Source organism: Apis florea, unplaced genomic scaffold, assembly GCF_048593485.1.
Source record: "Apis florea isolate Af1SG1 unplaced genomic scaffold, ASM4859348v1 contig_1794_pilon, whole genome shotgun sequence".
In the NCBI taxonomy this organism is placed as follows: Eukaryota; Metazoa; Arthropoda; class Insecta; order Hymenoptera; family Apidae; genus Apis; species Apis florea.
The window spans coordinates 1,048,352-1,073,302 of record NW_028256482.1 but is presented as its reverse complement, the minus strand read 5'-3'; the positions used below and the strand labels follow the sequence as shown (position 1 = coordinate 1,073,302).

The window sequence follows — 24,951 nt, the reverse complement described above, 5'->3', positions numbered from 1 at the left end:
ACTAGAGTCTAATTATCGCTCGTTGTGAGCACATCGTAGTCTGAATACGATAGTTTTGTAACAGCACATCGTGTCGGATACGGATTACCTACTGTGACATTGTGAGAGATCCAGCTCTCTTATAGACACGCGTATCGCACTTATAATCGCATAATACAGTCCACTTATCGCGAAGAAAATCACATCACAGTCATATTCTAAACGTATATATATTAGTAAAAGAGCATTCGACACATGTATACATGCACTTAACAATCATCGTTCACATTATTTTTTCAGGATACAATAATTTTTCATAATTATTTGAAATTAGAATAGATATTGTGAAATTGTTTATTAATGTTCCAATCGCGAATATTTCGTAATGTAATTTTAAGTGATTTTTTTCTTCATGAATTTATAGTGAATTGAAGTGTTTCAAGTAAATTCAATTACTTTTAACAGTTATTAATATTAGATTAAAATAATATTAGAGAGAAATTGAATTTTGTTGAGATGTTGAAAGAATTCGATAATACGTGAAAAAAATTTTTTAAAATTGTTGTTAGTCAGAATTGCAAAGAAATAAAAACAAATGTCATGATTCTTGACTTTTTTATCTTACAAAAGAAATTAAAAATATGCAATTTAATAAATTTAAGTAATATATATAGTACTGTTTAAAAATTCAGAATTTTTAAGAATTACGTGACATTTTATATTCAAAATTATTATTTATTATCTTCAGAATTATTTATTTAAAGTATTACTTATTTGCCTATCAATATTATAATTAATTATTTGTTTATTAATACTATAGTTAAATATAAGTTAAAAAGAAATTAGTTTGCTTATACATTTATTAAATGTGGTAATTTTTCGATCAGTTTCTTTATTATTTCTTGATTATTTCTTTCCACTTTTTTTCTAAATATTTTCACAAATAAGTATCATTTTTATGATTTATATTATGCGTTTTCATTTATATATAAAAAATAATTTTTACATGTAATATATTTAATTATATTACAATATATATATAAAATTAATTAACATTGCTATAAATGATTGACAATGCTCAAATTTGTATTTACATTTTTCAATGCCTCTAACTTTGCAATGCTTTAACCTATTTTAATAAAATTTTATGTCAAATATATAATTTACTTAGACAAAAAGCATATTTAAAATTTTCTTTGTAAACTGAAATAAAAAAATCATAACTTTTTTTTTTTTCTTTACCATTCTAACCAATATAATTCCATTTTTTTTTTTTTTATATATGTATATTTCTTTTATACATTATCTAATTCATTGTTGAAGAAAATTCATATTGTTTGATTCAATTAAAAAGTTATTTCATTTTAATATTTAATTACTCTATATATTTAGATACTTTTCATCAATCGTTTCATCATACATAATTAAAAATGTAAATATTTATTCAGTTTTACATATGTATATTGATTCTGTCGCAATCCAACCTTTCGATTTTACGCAAGGTTTCTTTTTTTTATTTCTTATTTTTAAATATCAATTATATTAAAATTGAAACATAGATCTTTGTGCTAATAAAATTTCAAATAATGTCTCTTGCAAATGCTGATTATAACACGATCAGATACTTGTTAATATATGCTCAAATACGGTAGTCTTTCGCTGAAAAAAATATTGTGCATTGCTGGTGAATTGGTATTCGGAGGATGCGAATAATAAGTCACCTGTCAAACCACAAAACACATGACATATATTATTAGTAGTAGTTAATGAACGTGATGAAGTTCAGCCAATTATAAGAAAACGTGTGATTCGATTGTATGTTGTGTGGGCTGGCTTATCTCACTAAATTCTATATTTTTTTTTGGGGGGGGGTGCCAACTTACAAGCAATGCAAGTATTTTTGGATGCATTTAATATCGTCATAGAAATATAATTGGACAAAAAAATTTAATATTAAATGTTATCAAGAGTTTTAATTATCAAGAGGTTTGATCGTTTATGAATACACGTGATGAATAAATTAATGTGGTTGTGCTTTTTATTACAATTGTGGTGTATGATATGTGCGTCTCAAAAAACGGATTTAGACTCGTCTATAAATGTAGAAATGTTTCGTCTATTTCGTAATTGGGCTACGCGAAATTTCGGTACGTTCGAATAATTTTATTATGTTGAAAGTTTAAAAAAAAAATTGATATGTAAATCTGAATCGCTTTGGAAAAGAATTGTGAAAGGAAGCAAATATTTGTGAAAATGATTCTTTTTTAATACGATAGAAACAGTAAAATTCTTGAAATTTATAATGTGATGGAAATATTATATATGTATAATTGTAAAATTTCAAATTTCTTTTGCTGATCATTTTTCATCGAATTAAATTTATTCTTTTGCAAATTAAATTCATATTGAGGATGTCTTGAAAAAAAAATATCATTTTGTTGCGATATTATTTGAAATTCAACCATTGATTGATTCTTTTTGAATAAATATTTTTTTTTAAATTAAATTTTATGCAAAAAATATTTTAATAAATCTTTCAAACCAAATTTTTAATACTTTGAATTAAATTTTAAACTTTTGATGAATATTATTAATTATTCTGTTGCAACTATTATTTATACATAATAAATATTTATTTGCAAATTTATTTATATGTATGACATATATGATATAATTACTATATGAATGTATACAGATGAGATGAAGACATAAAATAAAAAATATAAATTTATCTATTAAAACAGAATAACTTTTTAAAATTGTATCACATAACTTGAATTTTTAGTACATACAAAAATATTATTGAAAAATTTTAATTTTAATTTTAACTAAAATCATTTTTTACAATTTTTATCTGAGTTTGCAATAAAAATTTAAAACATACATGCATATACATATACATACGTATGTATATAGTTATATCATATTATAGTATATATCAATTATACACACATATTGAAAATTTCATTGAAATTAGTTGATGCAAAAACAAATGACAATCATCGAAAAATAAAAAACTGTGATTTGCATTATTTTTAATTATTTATAGCTCATAATGATCGAATTTCAATAATATTTTCAGCATATGTAACTAATATAAAATGTCTTTTTAATTTTCATTGTAAATTCAAATAAAAAAGTTACAAAAAGTATTCAAATTAATTGTAATTTTTTCATAGATTTTTTATATTATATGTTAAACTTCTAAAAAAATTCAAGTTGCTTGGTTTAATTTTGAAAAAATTATTTCGTTAATGAAGAAAAAGTTATTTACTTTTGTTCGTTATTGTATATGAATTATAAGTAAGAACTACTTCACATATGATTTTAAATTTTGAAAAAATAAATTTACATTCGATTTTCTATTTATTACAATAATTTAAGAATATAAATTTATAAACTTGATTTATAAAAGAGCGAACTTGATCCATGATTTGTTTCATAAATAAATTTGATTTGAAAAAAAAAAAATAATCTGCAAAAGAATGAATTTGGAATGTAAAACTTACAGTTTTAGAAAGATATTAAGATATTTATTAAAAGAGATTGATAATATTAAATATTATTAAGTAATATTATTTATTTATTATAATTATTTGTTCAAAATTTACAGATTTAAGATTTATTTTTCATCCTATTAACAAAATTATGAATTATCAATAATTACATTTTTCTTTCCACAAAGGTATAAATGAAAGATTTATAGCGCGGTTTGAAGGAAAAATTCAAGACGAAATTTCAGCAGACGTTCCATTTCCTTGTAATTTGACAGGTAGTTAAATAAATTTATTATTGTTATTATAATGATATTCATAAAATGATATTTTTAAATATCATTTATTATCGTTATGATAATTTAATATTTTAAATTTAATCTTTAGACAGTAGATCTCCTAATGTTCCCAATTCGGTTCATCGTTTGAGACCAGGAGACATAGACGTTATTGCTGCGATGGGTGATTCTTTGACAGCTGGCGTTGGAATATTTGCAACTAATTTAATAGAATTATCTATTGAAAACAGGGGTACATCGTTTGCTATTGGTGGTGAAGGAACTTGGCGAACATATCTAACACTTCCGAATATCTTCAAAGTATGTTTATTATTTATAGATTGATAATGATTGATAATATACAAGTTCTAAGATTAAAAACGGAAATAATAGTGACTATACTTTTGTCATATCAAAGAAAGTTTTTAGATAAAAATTAAATTTTTGGTTTGACAAAAAAAAAAAATTTGATTTAATTTATTTTTTTTTATAGTTGTGATAGTTTTTTTTTTTCTTAATAAAATTACAATATTTTTTAGTGAACCAATTTATTCAACTTATCATATTCCACAAAAAATATTAAATTATTCAAATCAAGAAATTATTATTTTAAGAAATTTATAATTATATTTTATTTTATAAAAAAATATTTATAAAAATATGGAACAGCTTTGATAAATTCTAAGACATCAATTTGATGAAAAAAGTTCATATATACATATATTCTAAAACTAACCTAACGTAATAATTTTAAGTTTGCATTAGATAGAATGAGACGATGATAAAGTGAAAGCGGTCAGTTGGATGTACTATAATATATTGCAATATCGCTTGTGTAACGGAATTCAAAAAAACGAAAAAACACAAATTTATATTATATATTTTTAATGTGTACAAAAAAGACAAAAAAATAATGAAAATTAATGGGAAAAAAAAGTTAATGATATTTAAATCACTTTTAATCTCATAGATCAATTAAAAAAATTTTGTCTCTATTTTATTTGCATTAATATTTTTTATATGAAATTAAAAAGAAATAATAGTCAAAATAATCTACATTTTGATCATTAGTAATATCACATCTTGTAAAAATCCATATAAACACTTTTCTTTTCCATATTGTTACTGTATACAGATGATATTTTTATTCGCTACTTTTTTCAAATAAAATTAGGATGAAACAGAAATGAAGATAGGTCACATTCACTTCCTATCGCCCTTCATCTAATGCAAACTTCAATTATTATAATTTAATAAATAAATCTTAATTGATATTTTTATATATTAACTTTTGTATTTTTAGAATTTTAATTTTTCAAAAATATATACGAATATAATAATACTCTATATAGTATATATGCATCTATATATAAAACAGATGCAGAAGCGATTCAAAATGATTTTAAAATTATTTCAGTTTCTTGTTTTAGGTACAACACATTGTACAATATTTATTATTAATTAAAATTATTTATTAAACAGAAAAATGAAAAATTATGAAAAATTTTTCTTATATACAGGAATTCAATCCCAAATTAATAGGCTATGCACTTAGAGATGGTCAAGTTTCTGAACTATTTGCATCGCAATTAAATGTCGCCGAGATTGGTGCATTATCTAGAGATATGTCATTCATGGCAAAATATCTAATCATTAGAATGAGACGTGATACAAGAATAGATATTAACAAACATTGGAAGGTTTGTATTTTAAATAGAATTTTTATAATAATATAAAATTTTATGAAAATCATTTTATAATCATAAATATATCAAATTATATATTGACTGCTCCAAAAATGTGAAAACATAAGCATTCATAAACTGGAAATTCCTGAAGTAATTTCAAATTCAATTTTTCTTTCCAAGATAATAGTTATTGTTAACTATTAACTAGAGTATGAACAAGAAACATATGTTTAAACAACATCGAAAAAAAATATATTGAATATTATAATTTATTTATTTTATTTCATGATATAATTTTTTAATTCATAAAAAAATATTTAATATATTCATAATATAATATAATATATATATGAATATATTTCTTTTTTTAATAGTTAAATATATATACAAAGATCGATTAGCTGATTAAAATATTATAATATAATTATTTATATTAAAAAAGGCACCTATTGTGCAGACTCTTATTTACACAAGTTAATAGTAAAATTTTTAAAATTTTATTTATTATAATTATATTATTATTATAATTTTGAATGAAGTTCAGATTCAAAATATTAAAATTTTTCTATTCAAATACTGCATCTTGTTGCTAACGAAATTTATTACTCATATTATTTAACCGAATTTATTTTTTAATATTAATATTTAATTTAATATTATTTTATATTATTTTATAATTAATTTAATATTATTTTTATTTTAAATTATAGCTTTATTCGTTGAATTATAGTATGTTTCTATTCATTAAATGAATATAATAGCGAATAAATTTATTCTAAATATTAATTTTTGAAATTATCTGAATTATTGAAATTAATTTCTGAATTATACAATAAATATTTGCGAAATGAATAGATGAAAGAATTCCTATCTTCACCTAATATATTTTGTTCTTCAATTAAATAAGATAAATCCATTCTAAAAATAGAAAGATAAGTTAAATTAGACTAAATTATTTCTAATATGTATGCAGGAAAAAAAAGTAAAGTTTTAAAAAAATTTTTCAATAATAATGTGATGTCAAATGTTATGATATCAACTTTATTAGAAATATATGTTTTAAACAAATTTTTTCATCAATAATAATTAAATATTATGATATCAATTTTATTAAAAAATATATATTTATTCGTGGTCTATTTGTAATAATTAATAATTTTTTTTTATAATTTTAAACAATAATTTGACGACAGTTTTTCTAACAATGATTAAAACTTCTTGGAAATTACTTGAAAGTCCTTGATATGCCATATAGGGAATATTTCGTTCGAATGATAAAAATATAGTTTACTTAAATAAACGTAACAATTCTTCAATGTTAACATTTTGTTTGTTAAATATATAAATTAAAAATAAGTAAAACTTTTAAAATTAATATTAAACTAGATTATTAAAAAAATGTTTTTTTGAATAGAACAGAATATCAATTGTTATATGTAATAAAATATTAAAATGATTAAGTAATAAAAATTCTTTATGTTTTGCAGTTCATTTCATTGATGATAGGATCCAATGATTTTTGTATTAACATATGTGCAGTTTCCTCTCCGTGGTCCATTTTGGAAAAGCACAGAATCGATTTAATTAAAACTTTTCGAATATTAAGAGATAATTTACCACGTACTTTGGTATCGCTTATAATAATGCCGCATCTGAAGAATAGCATTCTTGAACACGAAAAAAAATTGTCATTGAAATGCTATATAATGTCCATTTTACAATGTCCATGCTTACATGCTTTGCAATTTCGAAATCAGAGAGAAGAATATTTTGAAATAATGAAGAGGTTTGTATATTATATAATAAATTTGTAAAATTTCTTTAATATGGTTGACAGAAAAATGTTAATGACATATCAGTATATGTTATTAATTGTTATTCCTAAAGAATAACAAATACATTCTTATTATTAATAATAATAAGAATGGACTTTTAATTTCACAGAAAAATCATAATGTACAATAGTTTAAACGATAATATATATAAGATATTATAGAAGTTTGAAAAAACTTAAAAAATTAAAATAAATCAAAATTTTAAAATCTTTATAAAATATCATAAAATGTCATCCGTTTAGTCTTGAAAGGATTATAATCAAGATCAAAATGATGGATGAAGCATCATTTTTTACCATGAAATGTTGAAACAAATAATTTAGACTTTTTCAAAACATTGATTAATAATTTAAATTTGTTGAGAATTGCCTGAATTATAAATTTTAGAAATTCGATGCCATTTTAATATTATCATTAAGAGTACAATACGTAGAGAATCTTGCATGATCAAGTTTGATTATATGTTTTATTTGATTTGCTTATCATAGAATATCTCGACAAATCTATGTACTTTATGATTGATCAGCATTTCTCGTTTGAATATAATTCACTAACAAAGTTGAAATGAAAATTTTTGCAAAAGAAAAAGTTATAAAAATGCAAAAATATATAAATTTCATTTCATCTTATTTTTTTTTTTTTAGGTAATAAAAAATATAAAAATTTTAGTAAAAGAAAAAATTGCAAAAATACAAAAAAAACAGATTTTGATTTTATTGTATTTTTATTCTATTCAGGTGGCAAAAAATAGAAGAGGAAGTCGCCAATTATCCAGAATTTAACAGAAAAGACTTTACTATTATTGTTTCACCAGGCGTTAGTAATGTTAAAATTCCGCTTGCTGAGGATGGATTGATTGATTTATCGTATTTTTCTGCAGATTGTTTTCACATAAGTCAAAAAATGAATGCATTGAGTAAGTAAAAAAAATAAATAAATAAAAATACATCTTGATTATTTGAAATAGAAAAGATGAATCTAATATTTTTTATGTTACTATATACATATATATATATAATAATAATAATAATTTAAGACATATCATTCAAGGTGCAAATAGTTTATGGAATAATCTGTTACAACCAATTGGTAACAAGACTATTTCTTGGACTTCATTATTTAAATCATTTTTATGTCCTACTTCCAAAAGACCATATTTGATTACACGTGAAAATTCATAAATCAATCAAAATAAAAAATTAAAAATATTTATGCAAATGTAAAACTTTACATATATGTAAAATATTATGAAAATACTATAAATATTTATGTGTAATAAATATATAAATATATATTACATATAATATAAATAATATAATATAATATAAATAATATTTAATATTTATACATGAAATATAAATGAAATACAAATATATGTAAAAAAAAAAAATATTAGAAATAATTATATTATAACCAATTGGTAATAAAACTATTTTTTAAATTCCAATTTGAATTATTTTTTTTTGTCCTATTTCTGAAAGGCATTGATGACACACAAAAATTCATAAGAAAATTATAAAAAAATTACAAATTATTTTGTATAAAATTCAATATTGTAAAAATAAAAGTTTTATTGCCTTTGAACATTGGTTGAAATGTATTTTCAATTATTTTTTTACATTTATGTTTTTTTACATTATTTATCATCTATCTAATACCTCTTCTATTAAATTACATCTAATTTCATGTCTACTTTCATGTCAATAATCATATCAAATAATTTCTATCTACTAATAATTATTTTACCATGTTCTATAGATTTTTTGAAAATATTTTTCTTATGGAATCATAATTCAATAATATATGTAATACATCTAATCTAAAGTATCACATGATCCTCATATGAGTTCATTACTTAAATTATAATAAATAATATAATACAAATATAAAATTTTTATGAAAAACTACCAGTAAATGTTGTAACGAACTCCCGATATTTTCGGAAAGAAATTTTCAATATCGATCAGAAAAATGGATCAAATTGATAGTAAGTAAGGAAATAATTAAATAATGCGTGCTCATGTTGATTTTATATAATTTATTTATTGAATAAATCGTTTATCATGATAATTAGTAATTTATTTGTTTTTTTCATTAATGATTCCGATAAAAGTATTTGCAATCGTAGCATCATCACAAATTTTTCACTGTCATATTTATTATCCTTCTTAAATATCCTGACAGTAGGAACAATTATATAAACGCTTACAAAATGTCTATTTAAATTGTTTGTATCTTTACTTTTAAAATTCAGATCGAATATTATTGTCATGATTTTCAAGCTGGAACAAGTTGAGAACTCTCAGTACAGAATCCTCAAAATGAGCACTACTGAATGAGTTCTTAATTCCACTTAGCATTCAGAGATGTCACAATCGACAAGTTTTCATTAACCGCAAGTATTTAGTTTAACCACAGACACAGATTAAATCTAGTCTGTGATTTAATCTCAAATACAAATTGTATTACATAAAAGCTATTTATACCACAAATTTCATCTATATCGCTATATATATTCTTATGCTACAACTATCGATGAAAATAGACCTATCGTCCAATATATTTTCATATCTCACATTTTTGGATTTAGAATTACATTACCATTTTACTATCATTTTCAATGTTACCAATTCAGTATAAAATAAGATTACAACGCTTGTGGTTGGAATTGAAATTAAATTTCAATTTTTTGGAGTCTTATCAATCTCATTATTATTTTATTGTCATTCTCAACGTTACCGATTTAGTAGTATATAAAACAAGATTATAATAAGAAGTTTACCATGATTAGAATTGAAATTAAATTTTAATTTAAAGTTACGAAAATAGAGTATAGAACAATAATTATTTATACTCAAACAAAATATTGTATAAATAAAAAATCATAATATTTCATAAGAAAAATATAATATTTTATTTTGAAAATACTTATATACTTATATGTTTATTCTTAAACAGTATTTAACAGTAATTTTAAATAGAATATACTATACTTAAGTTTTATATAAACTATATTTTCAAAAATAAAATTATATTTTTTCAGATTTTGAATGAAATGTTTAAAATATTATTTATAATATTTCCAAATATTTAAAAATTATTTGACTTTATTAAAAATTAAAAATTAAGTGGTGAAATATAGTAAATAGATATTTATAATTATACGATACTTTTGACAATACAAAGACAATAGAACCAAAATAAATAAAATAAAAAAAGTTGAAAAAAATATAAAAATGTCAAAGATTATTTATTACATTACAAACAATTTAAGTTTTTATTAGATGAAGCGAAATTTCAAGACAAAAGAGACAAAATTACAAAGAAAAACTATTTCTATATACCAATTTTTGTATTTATTTTAACATCTAAAATTAGCTCTTCAATGATGTCCCACAAATATATTTATTTTATATTTTATAAAAATATTTTAAAGGAGTATACATAGAATAATAATATATTTATGGCATATCTTTAAAATACAACAATTAATATATAAATATATCGATTAAGATTTATTTATTAAAATATAAATAAATGAAATTTAATATTTAGAAGCAAAACAGTGGTAAACTGAGATAACTGTATTTCTGTTACATTGTCATATCATTTCGCTTTATCTTCATCTTGGTTCATCTAACGCAAATTTAAATTGTTTATAAAATTAATAAGTTTTGTATATAATTTTTGTATCTTTATGTTTATTTATTTGATGTTCAGAATAAAATGGAATAGATCAATAGTATTCCTTGAATATAGTATATTAATATTATATATATTAAATATGAGAAGTTTAATAAAAAATGTTAAGGACAAAAAACAAGATGGCTAAGAATTTTCAATAGTTTAGATTTTAGTATAATTTATGAACCAATACAATTCTTTCATTTTTTCACATTTTCAATAGCAATCATTCGAAACTAATAGCAATGATTCATAAGTCACATTTTATGACAAACTACTAGAAATGATTGCAAAGATTCTGATCTTTATGCGCAACAATGTGAAGTTTTATCTTTGAAAATATTCAACGCGATCATTCTTTTTAAGTTTAATTTGCACTGAAAATAATGATTAGAGGAAGAACCAAGATCTGTAACAGTTTTCCAAAATGATAGAATCCAGATAGTGTTAAGATCAAATTGATAGTTGGAATTCAGATACTGTGCAGATCAAATCAACAGTTAGAGAAATCGCATTTAATTGGTCATGGAAATCAGTCAAATCAGAATAATCAAAAATTGGAATTCAGTCAACAAACAATTAAAATTAATCACCATTAGTTCATTCAAAATTTATAATATAAATAATTGTATAATCTTATAAATATAAATGGTTTTTTAATATTTTAAAATAGTATTCAGACACTCTTTTTGTGCAATCACATCTTAGTTGAACTTCAACAAAAGATATTTAGATAAAATATGAATATATTATACAGGAATCCTAAAAAAATGTATGTCCTATGGAACATAGGATAATAAATTAATAATAAATTAGAGATTTTTGAGATAATTTCAAGCAATATTTTTCTTTAATGAAAAACTTTCGTTAATGAGTTATATTATATAACAAAAAACAGATATATCGTGAGACATCTTTGATCTAATCAAAGAAGGATCAAAACAAACACAAGCTTATTTATTAAATAAATTAATTTAAATTAGTGAAACAAAATACAGAATAAGGCGAAAATGTAATAAAATTAAATCTATTTCATTTTATGCCTTACTTCATCTAATACAAACTTTAATTGTTTATAACTTAATAAATAAATCTTGCCAATATTTTTATATATCAACTTTTGTATTTATTTTGGTTTCTAAAATATTTTTCAAAGATGTTCCACAAATATTGATAAGACAAATAATTATAAATATTTTGCTTTAATTTTCTGTTATTTTGAATGAACAAATTTTTTAGATAGAGCTTAATGATTTCAGAAAGAGCATATTTTGATGTTATTAATTTTTTTTTATAAGCAAATGCATAAAACACACATGAAGATCATTAATTTCTTTTAAATGGGATCACATAATATATATACCAATGATGATATTTTCTATAAAATATTATTACTTATATCCAAAAATTATTAATTTAGAAGATATTTTGAAGTTTGTCAAATTTATCGTATAAAAAATATGAATGTTGAATATTGTAAGTTCGTAATTCATTATATAAATAGAATTCTTTACATATTATAAATTAAATGACTATTATATTATATTTCTTTCTTTACTATATAGCCAAAATATATTGATATATATTAAATCATTAAAAAGTAATAATAAATCTAAAATGATCTAAAAATTAAAGATTCATCGAAAAGTAATAATATATTGTATTTTATTTTAGAATTTTCACAAAGGAAAAGGAATTGTAATTTATAATTAATTAGGATATTAAAGATAATTTAAGCTAATAAAAAAAATTTTTAAAATTATGTATCAATATATTCTAATTTCTGTTAAAGATTTTTCGAAATAATTTATATAGTTTTTATAATTTAAAAATTTTTTCGTTTAGTGAAAATAGTTTATATATTTTTTTTATAAATCCATTATATAATCCAAATAAAAAAAACTATTTTTATTTAAATAAATAAAAAAGGACATTAAAAATGATTAAAGATTCTTACGTAATAATATTCCAAATATAACATTTGATATTTTAACGATTATATAATTATGATAAATTTTTTGGTATAGGTTATAGTGCTACGAATCTAATGACATTTCAATATTTATTTTATGATATAAGATTATTATTTTAGAATGTTAATGTACATAAATAAACTAGAACAGATTTTTAATTAGTTGTTATATAATATAATGTTCATATTTTATATTTTATTATAAATTTAAAAATATACAATAAATTTTGAAAAGTTACAAAAAAAAGTTACATGAAAATATTTTGAATTAAAAACTTTTATATTTCGCTAATTAGATGTTTTATATTTTGTATGTCGAATGCAGGATTACAATAAGCAAAAAATATATGATTTCGAAATGTAGATATTATATTATATACGGTAGAATTAATAATAGCCAAAAGGATACATTAATATACACGGTTATACAAGCTATCGATTTTGGGCAATATGAAAATGTCAAATCAATGAATAAATTTTGCAAAGTTCTCTTTACTTGTCTGGTGAGTTACCTTTATCTTTTATTCTCTCTCTCTCTCTCTCTCTCTCTCTCTCTCTCTCTCTCTCTCTCTCTCTCTCTCTCTCTCTCTCTCTCTCTTTTTCTTTTTTGTCCTCAAGCTGTATCTTCTTCTTTTTCGAATAACATAATATTCGGGGAAAGTGATGAGCACAGTTTCGTATAAAAGCGCATTCGTGTCACACAGGAACCACATTCGAAATCATAGTTCCTTCCATTGGATTTGATTGGTAGTAATCGTCTATCTTTTAAAATGAAATTTCTCGTGAGTTTTTCTTTCCATACTTTATTATATTAATTATTTTTAATAACATTCTTTAGCTAAATATATTACTTAAATAAAATTCCATTCGACATCCATTTGCAATCATATCTTTATAATTTGTTACATGTTCACTCTTATTTACTATGTTTCAGTTTATTATATATATATCAATTTATTAACATTATACGTTTATTTGATCTTTTATATTAGTGGACCAATGCAATAATAAAGAACAATTAAATATCATTCAGTTTCTGCTTTTATTTTTACATTTAATTTAAAATCTAATAATAAATCATTGATTAATATTATATTCAGTTATTTTATGTTATTTTTCATATTTTATTGTTAAATAGATTAGACTCGTTTTCATAATTTTATATAGTTTTTTAATCTACGATTAAATGTCCATTCAATATGTTTCCAAACTTTTTTATTTTATTTTGAAATGTTGCAGTTTTCTCGTTTTACAAAATATTATTGTTTTCGTATAACAATTGTTTGATTGTTAATTATTCTTTTTAAAGTTTTGATTTATTCTTAATCTATATACATAATATACATAATTATTAAAATAAATATATTAATTCAATAATATCAATTATTCTTTTTGCTGGAGATTGTCTTTCTCTTATTAAAATATTCTATAATTTATGCATATAAATTATGAAAATGTTACAACGATATGAATTCATTTTTAATAAACTTTTATTTTTTATGTTTAAATTTTAAATTCATTTTAATAATTAGCATCACTAACATTTTACATTATGAAGAATAAAAAGTAAAAATTTAATTTTTTACTAATTCCAAAAAAAAGTAACAAAAATTTGTTAACATTTTAATTTTTTAAAAAATAAATATTATTTAGAAAAAGAAAAAAAGGAAAATAGAAAAAATATAAATCTAAATTATCTCAAATTTCACTTTCCATGCCTGTTAGAATTAAAATTAAAAATCAAATTTCGATTTATCTTTAATTTATTTTTTTTAGAACATGAAAAAAATGTTTTAAAAAATGTTTATATACAACAGTATTTATGCTACAATAATTTTAAATGAATATAGAAAGAAAGATGATAAATTGAATACTCGTTTCAGGTAGTAATCTCTCTTACAATTTTGGCAGTAGCTTCAGCCGATGTAACTCAACCGCCTGCGGTTATTGTAAAACAGAGCCAAGATATTTCGGCTGATGGATCCTATTCCTTCTCTTACGAAACCGATAATGGAATTTATCACTCTGAAAGTGGAACTCCCGTAGTTACCAATGCAAGAAGCGCACCTGTCGTTGTTACTCAAGGAGAATATCAATATTATGCGCCCAATGGTGCTCCGATTAAAGTAAAATATGTTGCTGATCAGAATGGGTTCCAGCCTGAGGGCGAGCATATTCCTCTTATTTCTGCATCAATCAAAAGAGCACTTGAATACATTAGAACGCATCCACCACAACCTGAACAATCTAATTTGAAATGAATTTACGTTTCATTTCTTTTAAACATCACCAAATAATATTATATTTTGTACAAAATAGATATACAGTAATAAACAGTCATTAACTACTTTAAATTTTTTACACAAACTATTTAGTTATACGTATAACCTTAAATTAAAATAATATTTTACAACCTAAATATGAACTGTATTTTCTGAAATGATGAAATAGATAAATAGAAATAAATATTTTTATTTATTTTCAAGTGACACGGTATTATATTTCATTTTTTACTTTTTGTTTAAAATAAAATGATAGTTATATAATGAAATAGTATTTTAAATAATAATACTTTAAATAAACAGTTTTTAATTTTATTATAATTTATATTTAAATCTTATTATTGCATATAAAAGAACATAAAATATATCAACTTTTAATATCTAAGAAATAAAAAATAAAAAATAAAATATAGTTATCTTCGATACTTATTGCGTTTTATTTAAATAGAATATAAAATATCTCTTTATTATCTCCATCACATTCGAATATAAAACGTTAAATGAAATAGTATTTTCAAATAATATTTTTTTATGGAATTATTTTAATTTTTTAACATTTCTTTTAATTTATTTCAAATTTTTTCCAACTTTGTGTATTTCATCTCAACAAGATTAGATTTTATTCTTTTTACACGAATTATAAATCATTTAAATAAAATAATCCGAAAAAAAATTTAAATAATTTGATAAAATAAAATTTTTATAAATAACACCTTTGATTTCAATAATCTTGAAATTTATTTATTATCAAAGTCATTATTTTGAAGAACTTTTTTCTATATTAAAACTTTTTCTTATAATAATTTTTTATAATATAAATATAAAACTTTTTTAGTTTTTGAAATATTTCCAAAAAATATATTTACCACTATGTATGTTCAATGCTGAACATTTCTTAAAATTTTTTCTTAAATTAAAAGTGAATTTACAATATTTGTAAATAATATATTATGACATATACATATATGAATATATATATGTTGTGAAGTATGGACGAGAGAGGGTCAAGGCTACAATTAATCAGATAAAATTTATTTACATTAAAAATAAAATTACCAATATTTATTTTTATATTATTCAATGAAACTATTTCTTAAAACAAATTATGATTGATTAAAATTTATTCTTATTTTCATATTAAATGTTCGTTTTTTTTAATTAATTTTATTTAAAAATAACAGATTTTTTTGAAGTGAGGAAAAAAATAGAGATATTAAATATTTTTAGGATATTTTTTAAATACCGTATAACTTATTTCACAATTGAAATGGCAACAAATAAAGTAGAAAAATATCGAACAATAATAATAATCGACTAGAGAAATTTTCAAGAATCAAGTTCTCAAGAATTTATATATCTTTGAGTGTCTGATTTATATTCAATTTATAATACTAGACCTGGATGGCCTTCGCTCTACTGGCCGAAAAATATCTGGAGATTGTCTTTCTTTATTACTTAATTTTCTTTCTATGCGATCAAGAAATGATTTAGAAATATTATTACACAATTCCTTCGTAAAAATATATTAAAATAATTATTAGTATATTAATAAATTAAAAATATAGAAAAAAAGAAAAACTAATTTAATTTTAGAATTTTTAATCAATGATCTTCACTCTGTATCTATATTTAAAACTCTTTCCTGCCTATTCTCCATCAATTTGTATTACTTACAAAAATATAAAATATTCAGAATAATCAAAATCAATATGTAATTATAAATTATTATAATTATATATTGTTTTTTGATAAAAGATAATAATAAAATAATAAAATAAGTTTTTTTAAATTAAAATTAATCTTTTTTTATAATATTTCTTTATATTTAAGTATCTACATTACTTTCATTCAATGATCTTATCTATTTATTCTTTGTTTGTATAAGGTAAAAATAAATAATTATAATTATTCAACTTCGAATGTTATATTTTAAAGTATACTTATCCATAGCATTCCCTATTGATGAACAATTCTCAAATATAGTATGGTATATTTTAATATCCTAAAATTAAATAATATTTTTTATATTTTTTATGCATGACAATCTACTCAAAAAATTAATTTAAAAATTTATATTGTAAATCGAAAAATATTAAAAGTTATTATTATATATATATATTATAGTGTTAGTTTATTAGATTTGAAAATACTTAATATTATATAGTTTTGGTAAAATATAAATTTAATTTATTCAAACAAAATTTTCTTTTTATAGATTAACTTTATAAATTAGTGAAAAGAAAGTTATAGAAAATTTGAGAGTGAAAACAAATTTTTAAAAATTATTAATTTTTTAAACGTTAATATATAAAAACATTAATTAAATTTAATTATTAAGTTATAAATAAGATAAATTTATGTTAGATGAAGCGAGATTAGAACAGAAGTAAAATAACAAAAACAGAGAATATAATTTCATTCTCCGATACACTTCATCTAACACGAATTTAAATTGCTTATAACTTAATAAGTGTTAATCGATATTTTTATATATCAATTTTTATATTTATTTTGGAATCAAAACATTTCATGAATATATTAACATATTTTATATGTTCATTATCATTCGTTATACATCATTCATCACATCATTCATCATCGTGTATTCATTATCATCACAATTGCTATTATTGCATTAGAATATAAATATTAAAAATTGACATATATAAAATAATAAAATTTTTTCCTTTTTTATTTTTTTATATGAAAATAATACTAAATTATAATAATATAAATAAGAATATAGGAAAACTAGATCTATGTGCATATAAATAATATATAAAAATATATATTATAAATAAATATATTAATATAATATTAGTTTTAAATCTAATTCATTTTAAAACTTTTACTTACATTTAAATAATATTAGATTTTATCACTTGATATAAAATAAAATTTTAAATATAATTTCTGATAATATACATAAGTTCTGATAATCTTACATATAATGCATCAATTTAGATATTTACATATTGACTATTTCTACATTACATTAAGTATTAATTTTATTTATTTTATTTATATATGTAGTTTATATTTAGTTATATTTTTCACAATAATTATACATAATATTATATATTTACAAAATTATCATTTTATTATCTACCATCATATCTCAGTTAATAATGTTTTATAATTTTAATTTTAGTAATAAATATATAATATAATAATTTATGAGTATTCATAATCTAAATCTTTCACAAAATTGATATTTATCTTTTGATTTTTCAATTAATAATATTTTAATAAAAATATAAAACATATTAAATTTGTGTTTCATAATGATAAATATAGTCGAAGTCTTATATTACAACTATTATCAAATAGTTTAAAAGATTTTTAAGAATATTTATTATAAATCATGTATTAATAATATTATTATATTGATCATGTAAATTATCAAAATCATGTAAATTGACAAATTATTTTTAATAATTATAATTTAACTTTATGTATCTTTTGAATATTTTGCCAATTTATATAGTTTATAATCTTTTATTTAATATAAAGTACAATGATTTAATGATATATGATAATATATCTATTTATAAAATTTTTGTGAAATGTTTTTATTTACATTATAATATCCAACCATAGTTCATTAATTAAAACTAATTTTTTCCATTTTTTATGAAATATCTACTTAAATCGAACAAATCAATTTTAATAAAAAACGAAATAAATCGATAATCTATTCTTCTCTAATAAAAAGTAAAAGATTTGGCTATTAAGATTTTTATTTTAATAATAAATCATTCGAATTTTTTTAATTTATATAGACATATATATAATAAAATATTGATACATCTAATTTATTTTGCATCATATTAATTCAAAAATTTAAGAAAATAATATTGTTAGATTTTGTAAATATTTCTTTTATCTATATATTTAGTTTGATAAAATTTCTTTCGATTACATTAAAAAGAATTTGTAAAGATTATAAAATATCCATTATTTTATTACAATGATTAATTTACAAATGTTTAAATATCAAAGAGATCTCGAATAATAAAGAGGAGAAGCAATTCTCCTCTTTATTAGAGATGTTCCATAATGATAATAGATCCTTTAATACGTTAATAAAGAATGATGAACGTTGATCCGAGGGCGAATTATGTTGGTGTGCTCTTCTTAGCTAATCCTGAACAGCATAACTGAGAGGTCATATCACGCCTCAGCTTGAGATTTGTGGTTTCTCGACCCACCCATCTTCATTCGATGAACAATACTAGATAATCGATAACTAAGGTTGGTAACATCTTTACAATTTTACATTCCTTTGCAAGATTTGCAAATACTATATTCCTTAAAAGAAGATACTCAAGGGAAATTTTACAATATCTCTTTTATATTTTCCAATTGCACATAAAATAATATATTCTTCAAAAACATGTGTGAAGTATGCATTTTCCAAGTATTTTCTTTGAAGTTTAAAAATTATTTTACAATATCGTTATATAATATATCATATAAAATTATATAATTATATAAATTATATTCTAATCTTATTAATATAAAATATTATTAATTAATCATAATAATTAAGTTACATTAATATTAGCATGTATAATAGAATTATTAAATATTCGTAAAAATATATATATGATTATAATTTTTTTTTAAATAACTTTTTTTTAAAATTGTGATTTAATTTCTTTCTCTCTTTTTCTAATTATAATATTTGAGTTTAGTTTATTCTTTATTTTTTCATTTTTTTCTCAATATTACACGAATAGATAAATGGATATGTTTGTGTATGTGTGTGTGTGTGTGCTTAAAATTGAAATTTTACATGAATCTATAAAGGAGTTCCTATCATATTAGTCATATAGCAAATGATGATACATACATACATATATATTCATAACGAATGTATAGAAATATGCATAAATACCGGATGCGCAGAATGCGCAATCGTTATGAAGTGAAAGAAAAAAAACACTATCATAAACTTTTTTTAATAAGCAATTAAAAAAGATAAAGTTAAATAAAATAAATCTAAAGATGGATTTCTATATTTTCTTTAATGCATCCGTGAATTTAGTTTGATGCTAAATAGCACTAAAATGTTATATCATTTTCTTGTTATAAAGATTAATAAAATAGTTTTTGTTTTTAAATAAAATGTAGCAAATACAATTAAGAGCAGAGATTATATTATAAGTATTGTTTCTTAAAATGTAAGTCATTAATGAAGCTTCAAAATTTATATCTATTTGAATAAATTCTTCAATAAATATCGTTTTTTTTTTTAATTAAGAATTCAGAGATTACAGTATTCCATTTTAAAAATATAGATCAAATTAAAATATAATTAGAAAATAGCAAAACTTTTTTTAATAAAAAATTCAATCTATAAAGATTTAAATACAAATGTATTAAATAATACTATATATTAAAGAATATATTATAAAACTATATACTATAGAAAATAATTAAATATGCTATTATATATGTATAATTATATTTCAAAATAAAAGTCAGTATGAATTTTGCTAAAAATATTTGTACATTTCTTGTAATCATAAAAAATATTTATAAACTTTTAAATTAATTAATATGATGATTTATTTGATGATTCTAGTTTCAATTATATTTGTAATTATATTTATATTCATATAGTTAAAGATTATCTTTAAGATAAATCTTAATGATTTTAATAATATTTAAAAATGTTAATATATGTTAGTATGGAAACATATAATAAACATATGTATTAACTTTTTTAAATTCTGTTAACTATCCACTTTGCAACAATTGAAAAATAATATCTAAATTATATTTAATTTAAACTTGCAAAGTAACTAATTATGCAAACTCGAATTTTGATTTTTTTTTTTTCAAATTCAAAAAGTTCCATTCAAATCAATAGATAGTACTTCGATAAGTTCATTCCTTTATTTTTTAAATGTTTAGAATTGAGAAAGAAATGAGATTTTCTTTTGCATAAGAATCGAAAAAATTGAAATTATATGATTATTTTCTAATAGTGAAAAAAACTTATCTTTTATTTTCCTTTGTATATAAAGATAGTTTCTAAAATTAAATTAATGAAAATAATTTTTAAATGTAAAATCTTAAAAAATTTAATGATCAAATCAAATTTTAAATGCTTAAATATTATTATAAAAGATAAAATATAAATAATAAAAAAACATTTCATATCTCTATTTTTATTGTACATAACATATAATGAATCTCGTTTTGTTATATTATCATCAAATTTTAATGCTATATCTTCTTATTATTCTTTGCCTAACTATTATAGCAAAATTGCCAGAATTTTTCTCTTTAATCTGAAAAAAAAAAATTGTTTTTTCTCTACAATTTTATTTAAAATATATGCAATTTAAGTTTTAATTTTATAGTTATTTTGTAAACTATAATATTTAACATAATTTTACTTTGATAATTAACAAATTTTTTTTATTGTCAATTAAAATATTTTATATATCAGTTGACCAATAGAAAATAATTAATTTCTTTAAATAATTTCTTTAATAATTATTTTATTTTTATTTTCTTCTAATAATTAAATATTTTTAGGTATTTTTTTTTTTTAATAATATTTAGCTATAATTCATAATTAATATAGAAAACTTAAAGTAATATATAGATAATATAGAAAAATATATGATATATCTACTTTATAAATTTGTTTTTCTGATTAATTAATTATTTAATAAATTTTTATTTCTTTGAATTTTTATTCATTTAAAATTATTTTTTCTTTTTTAGAAATAATAAAATGTTTAAAATTTTTATTATTATTATTATTATTATTATTATAAAATCATTCTTTATAAATTTTCATTCAGTCAAAATACAACTCTCAAATAAAATAATTACTATTTATTTATTTATTTTCTTAATCATCTCCATAAAAGATAAAGAAAAACATATTAAAAATATGTAAGTTTATTGTAATTATATTGTATTATTTATATTTGTTATATTTATTACATTATATATATTAAATTATTATAAAATAAATACTTATTCTTTTCTATTTATATTATTTTTTAAATAAATATAATGATGTTTTAATTTCATCTAATTATTATTCATTTTTATATTATTTTAAGTTATTATTTTAATTTTTTTATAATATCATGTAGAATATATAATTTATCTTCTTTTATATTTTGTTAAATATATATCTTCTAAATATTATTATCGAATTAATATAATCATTTTGTTAATTTTCATTTATATTATTCTAATTAAAAATATTTTAAATTACTATGTATAAACTAGTTATAGATTATTAATATATTGTTATTAATCTAATCATCTTTGAAGAATCTATTCTAGAAAAAATAAAATAAACATAAAAAGAAAGTTAATATAGTTCTATGTCTATTACATTATCCTGATATTCCAGAAATATATCTTGTATATTGTACAATTGCAGCCATATTCAAAAAATACTTTATGTGTTGGATATTTTATTTAAAAATTCTTTTAAGAGTACTTTAGCTTATTATTTTCCTTAATGTAAGACCGTAAATTGTGTAAAATCGACAAGAAAGATTACACAGATATTCAGAAGATCTATTGAAATGTTAGTATAATAAATATTAGTGTAATAAAGACATGATAAAGCATAATTGCAGCTGTTATTTCTGATATATTGGTTATAAGTCAGTGACAAAGTATGCGTTTACTATAGAATTCGATAGTGTTGGATAGGTTGAGCAATAAGATTTCAGAGTTTCATGAATTCAAGTGTCAAATCTGTTTTATAGATATACTTCTCTATTGTTTCACAAATAATTAATGGAAATGAATCACAATTGAAAATGAAAGAAAAAATTTTGAAATAGAATAAAAATAACAAAAAGAAAGTAATAAAATTTACATAATAGATTTTTTGTTGTCTTGTAATTTTAAATATAGTTATGTATTAATTTTATTTAATTTTTATGCATTCTTCTTTTTATCAACAAATAAAATATATTCAAAATAATTAATTGTATGTACCATATTGTTAATTTCATACAATTATATATAACAATTTAATGAACATAATTTTATAGATATTAAATAGATATAAATTTTATATTCTTTTTTATGTAAATAAATTTCCATATACATACATTATCCAATCATTTTATTATTAACATTTTACTTTATGCTTTAAAATAATAAGATTAATGCATATATTACACTTTTGTTTCTTTTGCATTTATATTATTGGTATATAAAATAATAAATACAAAAAGTTAAAATTTAAAACTTTAGAAATTTTAACATTTAATAAAAATAAAATTAAAAAAAAAAATAATATTATAGAAATATTATAGAAATAATAAAAAATTTTTGAAATGTATCAATAATTTAAAATTATCGATAAAATAATTAAAAAATTTATTATTTTAAAACAAAAATAGGAGAGATCATTTTACTTTTTATCTTACAATAAGAACAATTTGATCTTTATAATCCTTTATGATTGCTAAGTTTAAAAATGCCTATTGTTTTTCAATAAATTAATATTATATATTACTCTGCTTTTTTTCTCTATTATATGTGTATGACACAGAAATGAATCGAAATAAATGAATGTTACTATATTCGAAGAAGAAAATTTGTAAGTTAGATCAAAATCTCATCGAAAAATGAGGAACGAGAAACGAGAATGCGTTGGTGTTCCAGCCAGGGAGTGTCGCAAGGATCACCGATGCTGTGCAGCGAATCGTTGCATCGTGCATCCTGCTCGTAACAGGCAACCAGTGAAAGGAATACGCCCTGTGATGATCCGTGGCAAATCCGGCGATCTGAATCCTGTACCGAGGTCGCTCCGGTCCGTATCTTGCTAGACATTGTAAAGTGGTCGATTTAATAACGCCTATTTGACGGCTGCGTACCATCCTGTTAGAAGCTTCACTTCGCTCCTGCATCGTGAATAATTGTTATTAGTTGAATAAGAAGAGTTAAAGAGTTTATATCGCTGTAACTGATGATATACGAAAAAAAAAAAAAAACTCTTAAATGTGAACAAATGTTAACAAGAAACAACTATCGAATGTCAAATAGAAAAGAGTGCCATTAAACTCTTGAAATTATGTTGTATTATCTATATATCTATATTATATATAATTATAATTTACAAAATATTTCATTCTTTAATTATATAAATACCTAATTAAATATCTTAAATGTATGATTATGCTTATTATTATATTTATACATATATGAATATAATATATATATTTATATAAAATATATATATATATATTACATATACATTATATCAATTTTATACTTATGTATAATGTATATTAAGTTAATATCTACTTCAAACATCTAAAAATAAAAAACAATTTATTTTTTAATTTTGAATAAAATTTTCCTTTTTATTTATTATTTCCGTATTAATTCCTTAATTGATATTTCTTCTGATATTTTCTTACAAAACTTTCTTTTAAATTAATTTGGTATTTAAGATACTAATTTTTTGAAATTTTCTGAATTTAATTAATGATATGCAGATGCCAAATTAAATATGTATGTACATTTACGCACAAATATAAACAATAATCAAAATAATTTATTAAAATGTAAATAATAATCTCTTTTACAATTAAATTCCATTTATACGTAAATCATTAATTAGGAAAAATAAAAAATATTTATATGTTCTATAGTAAATTTATGGATATTTCTTTATGGTATATTTTCTTCAAGTTTAAACTTTTCCTTTTAATAATTTTATTTTAAATATTTATCA

At 20.0% G+C, this 24,951-nt stretch overlaps 2 protein-coding genes across 7 annotated transcripts; both read left to right on the top strand.

The window, feature by feature from the left end:
- The first annotated feature begins 16 nt into the window (after positions 1–16).
- On the top strand, positions 17–13,401 carry LOC100868769 (phospholipase B1, membrane-associated). 6 transcript variants are annotated; one of them, XM_031917424.2, is made up of 8 exons: positions 17–101; positions 1,905–2,126; positions 3,665–3,751; positions 3,861–4,072; positions 5,272–5,451; positions 6,927–7,225; positions 8,012–8,190; positions 8,325–8,462. In XM_031917424.2, the coding sequence occupies exons 2-8, from the start codon at positions 1,991–1,993 to the stop codon at positions 8,453–8,455; spliced, it is 1,224 nt and encodes a 407-aa protein (XP_031773284.1). In that variant the 5' UTR covers positions 17–101; positions 1,905–1,990; the 3' UTR covers positions 8,456–8,462. The 6 variants fall into 6 exon arrangements, with proteins under 6 accessions (XP_031773284.1, XP_086768868.1, XP_086768871.1 ...); XM_086912742.1 differs by having other exon boundaries at positions 28–101; positions 1,948–2,126; XM_086912745.1 differs by having other exon boundaries at positions 50–101; positions 1,964–2,126.
- Positions 13,264–15,335, top strand: LOC100872773 (larval cuticle protein LCP-17). The gene is made up of 2 exons (XM_086912768.1): positions 13,264–13,433; positions 14,814–15,335. The coding sequence occupies exons 1-2, from the start codon at positions 13,278–13,280 to the stop codon at positions 15,189–15,191; spliced, it is 534 nt and encodes a 177-aa protein (XP_086768894.1). The 5' UTR covers positions 13,264–13,277; the 3' UTR covers positions 15,192–15,335.
- Positions 15,336–24,951: the final 9,616 nt, after the last annotated feature.

Excerpts from the sequence above, each read along its gene's own strand:
- LOC100868769 (XM_031917424.2), top strand. The coding sequence starts at position 1,991 with ATGAATAAATTAATGTGGTTGTGCTTTTTATTACAATTGTGGTGTATG. Across the intron at positions 5,452-6,926 it reads ATATTAACAAACATTGGAAG|TTCATTTCATTGATGATAGG; the intron begins GTTTGTATTTTA and ends TATGTTTTGCAG. Across the intron at positions 7,226-8,011 it reads TATTTTGAAATAATGAAGAG|GTGGCAAAAAATAGAAGAGG; the intron begins GTTTGTATATTA and ends TATTCTATTCAG.
- LOC100872773 (XM_086912768.1), top strand. The coding sequence starts at position 13,278 with ATGATTTCGAAATGTAGATATTATATTATATACGGTAGAATTAATAAT. Across the intron at positions 13,434-14,813 it reads AAGTTCTCTTTACTTGTCTG|GTAGTAATCTCTCTTACAAT; the intron begins GTGAGTTACCTT and ends TACTCGTTTCAG.